General features: G+C 44.8%; 1 protein-coding gene across 1 annotated transcript in view; it reads right to left on the reverse strand.

The window, feature by feature from the left end:
• Window positions 1-166: 166 nt before the first annotated feature.
• The window catches only part of LOC110314342 (X-linked lymphocyte-regulated protein 5C-like), a 10,696-nt gene continuing 2,159 nt past the window's right edge, over window positions 167-8,703 (reverse strand). The window contains exons 3-8 of the mRNA XM_021188756.1: window positions 5,772-5,902; window positions 4,374-4,491; window positions 3,568-3,667; window positions 1,889-1,987; window positions 346-450; window positions 167-241 (exon numbers count right to left, since the gene is read on the reverse strand). Of these exons, the coding sequence (XP_021044415.1) occupies window positions 167-241; window positions 346-450; window positions 1,889-1,987; window positions 3,568-3,667; window positions 4,374-4,491; window positions 5,772-5,902 (628 nt within the window). The remainder of the gene's footprint in view (window positions 242-345; window positions 451-1,888; window positions 1,988-3,567; window positions 3,668-4,373; window positions 4,492-5,771; window positions 5,903-8,703) is intronic.

The following is an 8,703-nucleotide window of genomic DNA, read 5'->3' on the forward strand; positions in this document are numbered from 1 at the left end:
CTTAACTGTTGCTACTCACAGAACTGCTGGGAGTTCACTTCATGATTAACATTGTCTCAGTCTCAATTGTAACGAACAAAGTACAGAGAAAGGAGCTGCACTGACTACTACAACATCTTAAGAGCATGGCTAAGGCTCCCTCCCCTCTGTATCCTATGGGTGAGCTTCAGATGGTTTCTTCAGAGCGCTCTAGGATCAGGGACTGAAGGTATGATTCAACAATGGATACATCTTGCTCTTGCTGTTTGAAAAAAAAAAGGGGGGAGAAATTTAGGGGATCTTCATTACATCTCTGCTAAAGGGAAGCCAGCCCGAGGCGCACAGTGTTACAGACACATGACTTACAGTTTCCATGATAACTCTGTCCTGCACCTTGGAGATTTCCTTCTCCACATTAGAATGCTGACCACCAATAAAGGTTTTGCGATGTTTACTCAAGTCGTTGGCTTTCTGAAACAAACCACAGCAAAAGAAGGTACTTGAGCACCAAGCCCCAATTTGACACCTTACCTCATTTATTTTTATTTTTATTTTTTAAAGATTTATTTATTTATTACTAATATGAGTATACTGTCGCTATCTTCAGACACACCAGAAGAGGGCATCGGATCTCATTACAGATGGCTGTGATCCACCATGTGGTTGCTGGAAATTGAACTCAGGACCTCTGGAGTCTGTCAGTGCTCTTACCTGCTGAGCCATCTCTCCAGCCTACCTCATTTAATTTAAAAAGTATCGACTTTGCATATCCAAAGGATCCTTGTTAGGGATTAAAGTAAGTAAAAGTGGCTACTTCTTGTGCATCTATATGAACTCTCCCCAAAGAGTTGCAGTTCCACATTTGAGCTCACTATCATTATGAGAAGAGAACAACACCTAAGGTGCTTATCTCAGAATATGGACGGATGAGCAGGTAAAGGCCATATGGACCAGGCATGGAAAAAAAGAGGCACAGGCATGTGCTGGAGACCCCCAAGGTTTCCCAGGGGAGGGAGCCATTCATTTACTGTGCCCATGGAATGCAATTTTCACAGAGAAGNCACAGCATGCAATCACATGCCCTTTTAAGCTAAGACAAGCTGAAGTGAGGATTCTGATCACATCTCTCAAGGAATACTGCAGTGGTGGATACAGAGGAGAAAGGACTGTGTCACCTGTCCATAAACCATAAAATGCCTTTCCAGTCTCTGCCCTATTCCCAGGGCCCAGAGGAGTTTAAAGGGCATACAGCATGTATGCTGGCTGAAAACGGGTGTGGAAGGGGAGCCTGCTGGCCATGAGACTGAAGAGGACACCCATGGCACCTTCCAGTGGTGAAAACATAGGATTTCCATAGGAAGGACAAGGCACGAGAATCTATCTGGGCCAAGAGCAGAGGAACAGCATGGACAGGGAACAGGAGTCCCATCAGGGGAAGCTGGTGCATGGGGAGGAGGGAAGACAAGACAGAAGCAGCCAGGGGAACTTTTGGAGGAGGAGTGTTTGCAGAGGATAGAGCAAAGAGGGAGAATTAAGAAGGAAGGCCACTGGGAAATATGGAAGAGGGAAAGGCCCTGTTTTAGGACAACAACTCTTCAGTGCTGAGGTCTCGGGAAGTACAGAAGCTTGAGAGAAGCAGCAGAGTGGGATCTAGAGAGCAAATTCCCAGTCAGCAGCTCCCATGCTACAACACTCTCCCACTGAACATCATCACTTTCCCAGGCTAAACAAAACCTAGCTTTTTTCCTACATGTGGGGAAAATAGTCCCAAGAGGATGTGATCACCAATTTCAAAGCTAATTAGCTTTTCCCACAAACTGAGAAAGGGCCATTCATTCTGTCTCCTGCTTTTAGAGACACACAGTGTGACGTAAAGATGTGCTCTGTTCACAGGTGCAATCTACCAGACCTTCAAAAATGTGTCACACATATCTTTAGCGTTTTCAAGCTTGGTTTCATGGTCCTCTATAGGTGTCTGTAAAATCTTCATTTGCTGCTGGGTTATAAACTGAAGTAGAGGAAATCAATGATAAAATGTCAGCAAAACTGAACATGCAACCCAGCTGCTTACAGAAGTTGCTTCACGTGTTGTTTTGCTGGTTCTACCATTCATGATCAAGGTTGAAGACATGGCCTTCAATGCCAAAAACAACATGACAATGTCTGACCGGTCACAGAGGGAGACATTCTGGCACATTTGGGCAAAAGTCTCATGAAATCACTACTCATTTTGAAATTAATCTAAGACCCACCTAATCTGTAGACTCCCAACTCAACGAAATAAAGTAAAAAATTAAGTTCTATTGTGGCCCAGTTTTCATGAAGCATTTATCTTTTTGTCAAACTCAATGAGCACGTAGATTAGCTTCCAAGGGAGCACATCTTTTTAAAGGAGTTTTTCAGGTAAACCTCCCTCATCAGTCAGTGACTCCCTACATTACTGTGACACCCCATGAACTACATTATCAACCAAATAAGAATGACAGAGCAGATGAATAGCAACCATATATCAGCTCCTGCTGTCGAGCATTCCACAGCAACAAAAATTTCAAGAGCTGGGGCTGGCAAGATGGCTCAGGGGGTAAGAGCACTGACTGCTCTTCTGAAGGTCCTGAGTTCAAATCCCAGCAACCACATGGTGGTTCACAACCACCCATAATGAGATCTGACGCCCTCTTCTGGTACACCTGAAGAAAGCTACAGTGTACTTATGTATAATAATAAATCTTTTAAAAAAAATTTCAAGAGTTGAAAGCATTCAATACCCAGGTCTAGAAGGCAGAGTTTCTCCACAGGTCTGATTTTACTTCTAGGAAACTGAGGCAGACACATTAATGATTTTCCTGAGTTTTCAAAATGAGCAAGCCTCAGGACCATGGCTGCATCCCAATCAGTGGGTTCTGGAGAACACGCTCCTCACTGACAGACTGGTATCTGTCTCCATCTCCCTCAGACAGAATCCCCAGGGGGTAGCTCCCTCCTCCACCAGGAAGAAAGAGCCCCCAGAGACAGCACTGAGTCCAGTTACCTGTCCCCCAAAGCCCATTCTCATCTCCAGGCTAAAGGTGACTGGGTCACCATCACAGGTCCATCACTGCATGGAAACCTTTCCCTCTGCTCCTCTGGGACAGGGCCGGTCTGAACTCCAACCACACTGACAGCTCAGTCTCCACCTGCTCTGCCACAGCCCCATGAACTGCTCTCACTCTGCATCCCTAATCACTGTGTCAGAGGCTACTTGGGGGCCCTCCTACCCTTTGGCATCTGCACTGTGTCGATCCTGAAGGGTCCCCTCTCAGGATACAATCCTGTACCTCCTCCTGCACTCTGCAGTCAGTACCTGCTCATCCCCCCCCCATGCCTGCACCATGCAGGCTCCTAACCCATCATTACCCTTGTCATTTCTCCACAGATGGGGGAAAAAACAGCTCAGGGAAGATGGCCAGTCTCTCCCCTCCACATCCACCACCCTCCTTGTCTCCCCGATCTCATGTCCTGTCCCTTCCCTCCAGACCTGCTGCAGAAAGCCCTGCCACTAGGGAAACTGACACAGCAGAGGATCTGTTGCTAGCTGAGAGTGCCACTCACACTGACGTATTCTTCTTGGTCCCTTGTGCTGTCCACCTCATCCAGCCACTTCTGGTACTGGGACCCAAACATTTCACAGTACACAGACATAAGCTCCTGCCTGTAAAACATAGTACCAATTACGCATCATGGTCACTCTGGGTGAGGGTAAGCCAATGACACACTTATAATTTTAAAACAGGAGCTAGGAGCAGAAGAGAAAGGGGGAACGAATTACACTGACTTATGAGAGGCAGAAATGTGACTCTCATTCCAGAAGAACTTTGTCTTAAGCTGCTACCAGAGACATCTTTTCATGTGTCTTCCCTCTCAAATCCGAGGATGCATTCGTGCATACCTCTCCCAAGATCTCACTTCTGGCTTAAAATTAGACTCAACTTCCCTTCCCCTTATGGAGTAACCTATAAATTCTGAGAGCCTAAGTCCATGTCCTAAAGGCAACATACCCTACGGTGTTTTACAGACAGAAAGTGTGCACCTAAGCGTTTCCACGCTTGGGACTTAGCAGAGAGAGCTCTGGTGATATCTCCTAGGAGGTACAGTTTTGTAGACCATAGAGGACTTGCCTTCTGTTATCTGAGAGGGGAGAAACGGCTGTCTTGCCAGTCTTGCAGCTGACACAGTATATCTGAGTTCCATAAAAGGGGGGTTCCCATTGGTGATGAATAGGACCAGGTCATAAATAGAGAAAAAGGCAGTGCTCCAGAGATCCCATCAGCTATTCCATCCTGTGCACGATTAAGACGGCAGACAGGAGTGACTCGGGAAGAAGAGTAAAGGATGTTTACGGGTGCTCAGAATGTTACCTTGACTTCTGCTGAGCTGTCAAAATACTCTGGAGGTTTTCATTCAGGCTTCTGAAAGAGGCATTTANATCCTTTTCAAACTGCTTCCTCTTTTCCATAAGAAATCTGGTAGCATCACCTGTGCGGGAAGGGAAGAGGCATCACTTTAAGTCAAATATACAGAGGAAGAAGAAGAGTTTGTTTGTCCCAGACACACCACCTACCGGAAAACATGAATAACTATGTGTCTGCATTGGTTGTCTTTTTATTTTATTTTATTTATTTATTTATTTTTTAAACACAGGGTCTATTGTAGCCAAAGCTGGTCTCAAACTTTCTATGTAACTGGGACCAACCTCAAGCTCCCAATTCTGTCTCTACTCCCTAAGTGCTAGGAATACAGGCATGGGGCATCCTGCTTGACGAAAGAATGCCACCGATAAACCATTTTCTGGACAAGTCAAAACCCAAGCAGTTCCTCTGCAATCAGAAAGAGCAATGCTGTCAGACTTCCTTGCTTTTATGAGCTGACTCTGCACTCTGGCTAAGAATTGATGATGGCTCTCTAGTAATGCTGTCTGGGTCCACCTATACAAGAGAATAAAACCTGCCTCAGTTGGAGGGGCATGTGGTACACTGGGGTTGTTGCCGTGGACGACAGAAAACAAGCTAGTGTGGCATGCACGATGTGCACAATCTATCTCGCTTTTCTTCCTGCTGCTGCCTTCAGAGTTCCCTGACAGGTTCCTAAATGTCTACTGTCAGGGACTAGGTTGAGAAAACCCAGGCATCCTACATCCCGGGCATCCCGCAGCCCAGGCATTTTTACAGCATACAGCTGGGAGCCATATAGTTCTTTGTCAGGAGCCCTTTCCCTTCTCTCTGCAAGGCCATTTCATGGGAATCAGCAAGATTCCAACCCTAAACAAACATCAAAGACTGTTATGAGAGTCTTCCAGTATTCCAGAGCTGCCCAGAACTGTCATCTTCGGCTGATAGGAGGATCGGAGCTTCGAGATAAGCCGCGCAGTGTTCCGGAGCAGTGACGTCAAGGACCTGAGTTGAAAAGTTTCAGACTTGCGGTCTGAAAGCCGCCCCATCCGTCCTTCACTACTTCCTTTTGATGACTCCCTAACTCCTCTCTGCATACTATAAAACTTGAGCCTTTTCCCCCAGTAAATGAGACTATGACAAGAATGCATGGTCTCTGTCTCTTCCTTTATCCCATTTCTATCTAGGTTTGGAATCCCCCTCGAGGACCATGGAATAACTTGTCCCACAGGTCGGGATAGTCTACAGACTAAAGGCTATTTTGAGAGCTCTCCTTTGACAGGGGTTCCTGGAGGAGAGCAACTTTGGAAAGCCAGAAAAAATGATTTGCTTCAGAACTTGAAAAACAGCTATTGGAATCTGACATACCACTCCTGCAGTAGTTAAAGAGCAGAGATTTATCTGCTTGCCCATCATCTCTAGTGACACTCTTCAGCAATGCAGGAAGCAGGAAGCAGGAATCTCTCCCCACAGCCTGGGTGACAGCTACAACATTTCCCCTGCTCACATCAGCGTCTTAAAAGTTAAGGTAAAGGTAACCCCTGAAGGGCAAAGGACAACTTACTCTTCAGAAACATCCTCTGAGCCACAGAACTGTTCCAGAGTTCTGCTGTCTCTCAGTGACCACATTCTCACTGTGCATAAGTCGGAGGGTAGGAAAGAAAGTTCTGGTACTATCAAGGTCTGCTCAAACCTGTGAGTTTCTGTCAGCAGTAACTCGGTCTGGTCTGGTCCGGTCCAGGTTCGTCTGAGAGGCAGGCTGGGCTGAAAGGGTATAGATGACGAGAGAAATGGGACCAGGACAAAATATTCTGATTGAAGCCCGAGGTTTAATGAAAGAACTCAGTTTATATAGTGTGGGGAAAACCCCAGTCCCTAGTTCCAGTCTTTGCAGGCACAGGTGAATGTCCGTAGGCGGGTCCAAAGATGTCTCTGGGACATCAAGGTACAGGTGAATGTCCGTAGGCGAGTCCAAAGGATGTTGTCTTCTGGGACATCAAATGGTCTTCTCAGCAGGCAATGGAGACACTTTGAAGGACAGTGACAGTAGAGCAGCTCTTGCATATCTGAAGATTTCCACCTCCGGTGAATCTTAGCAACTGCAGGGGGCTGGGCTTTGAAAGACAGCGATTAGTATAAACAGTAAGGCAAACTTGGCAGATCTGAAGACCACCACCACAGGTGGTCCAGTGGCAACAGAGAGCTGGGAGGCCCCAACATCTCCGCCCTTAGTAGTTGATAAAAATTAGCTGGACTGGCACAAAAATATATTTATGCTCTATCGTCCTGCCCAGGAATTGTGGTGGCTGGCGGCCGCACCTGACGCAGATTTTCCCGTACTGTTTTTATTGGTCTAGGGGTGAGACCAGGCAGCTTGAGGAGGAAGCCAGGTGCCAGGCTAGTCAAAATTTACATCCCACCACCAGGGGTTCTCCAGTAAATCCTCAATTATGCTGATTCCTTTGGGCCCAGCAGAAAAGCCTGTTTTTGGGTGTTCTGCTAAAGCAATACCTCAACCCCCCCCCCCAATTTCCTAAGCCTTGGTATATATTAGAATATGAACGTAACTTCCACAGGTATTTTACTCTAAGCTTTGCCCTGGGCTTGGCTCTGTTAGAGGCATTACTAACATGCGGACTTGTGTAATAGATGATTGGAAATGCCAGGACTCTAGGAGGCTGAATCTCCTTGAAACTCTTTTTCCTCAGGACTCCTCTAGGTTTTTAGGCCAGATGTGAGTCACCACTAGAGTGGCAGTGGCTTTTCACCCTTTTTAATTTTAGTTTTTAGCCGAAGTTTCAGAATGTAGCCAATTTATCAATGTTCCAAGTGTCCAAATGACCTTTGCTAATATCTGAAAATTTTGCCTTTAACTGAACCAAGTCATGAGAGATATCAGTATCTATCCAAACTCCCTGCAAATGAGCTTTAGTCTTTTTCCAATCAATGGTTGTATTATAAGGTAATGGCGTGACACAAACATATTGGAAGGAAGCATGACATTTAGTAGCCAGCCTAACCTTAATATTTTCAACATCTTGCCCTAATGCAAGGGCGTTGACCTTGGCCTCCAATTTTTTATTTATAAATATGCCGGTCATTGACTGTCAGGCCATCATAGCATACCTAGTCCCGAAATCAGACCAAAACCACAATATATACTAAATACTTTTCGATGCCGAAGGATTTCTGTCACTGCTTTTTGTTGAAGAGGAAGCTGAATACTGGCTGCACACCATTGGGGGTAGTTGACCTGCTTAAAACACAAAGCCAAAACAGTTGAACAGTAACAGGATAACAAACTTTCTAGAAAAAGGTCAGGTACTCTATTCAATTGCAAATTAGCAACCATCAGGTTCAGACAATAGCTTCCAGGTGTGGGGGAAGCAGCTTAAGAATCACAGAACTGCTGCAATCTCCTTACAAGAGGAGGCTGAGCTAGATTTAACTCTTTTGAATAAGAAGGGGATTTTTGGCTGTCTTCATTAATATTGGAATTATTACTAGACCAGTCCAAAATTGAGTTTAGAGTAACTGGTCACAATGGAGGAAAGAGGGGAATCATTATAACTCCTCTTATGACTGATCTTTATAAGTCAGATTTCACAGTCTCTAATGTTCTTATTCTAAAAGTTAAAAACTTGAATCAAGGCAGCTTAGCTTGTCCAATTTGGGACCAAGACAGGCAAGCAAGGGAGGGTCAAAAACATAATCCCAAATCAGTTTTCTTGTACCCAATGTCAGGGCACTCAGCTAACTCACAGGTCAGCTTGGCATACAAACCTTTCTGGAAGTTGTCATGCTTTGCAGCATTTTGTGGAGAAAACACAAGCTTTTCCTCTACCCCATAAGGGTAGCTGTTTAGGATCAAGCCATATGTCAATAAGTAGATCCTTTTTATTTTGCCTAGACCTGAGTATGTCTAGTTTTAGGATGCTATAAGGCATTTAGTAAGTTTGACATCCAAATTTTAAAATTTTTAAAATAAAAATTGAGATATAAATAATGTGCATAGGGATAATTCCTCCCTTTCTTTGTTAAAAAGATAAAGTTTTTAAAGTTGCCATGTGGTTGCTGGGACTTGAACTCCGGACCTTTGGAAGAGCAGTCGGGTGCTCTTACCCACTAAGCCATCTCACCAGCCCCAGCATTTTTTTTATGAGTTGTATATGTACAAAGCATAAACCATTGCAAAATTGCAACAATTTGAGAATTATAGTATTTGAGAGACGAACAATATTTCAGCAACTTTAAGCTCAGAGATATATTGACTATTAATATACAATTTAAAGCTTGATTA

This window comes from Mus pahari, chromosome X (genome assembly GCF_900095145.1).
Source record: "Mus pahari chromosome X, PAHARI_EIJ_v1.1, whole genome shotgun sequence".
Lineage (NCBI taxonomy): Eukaryota > Metazoa > Chordata > Mammalia > Rodentia > Muridae > Mus > Mus pahari.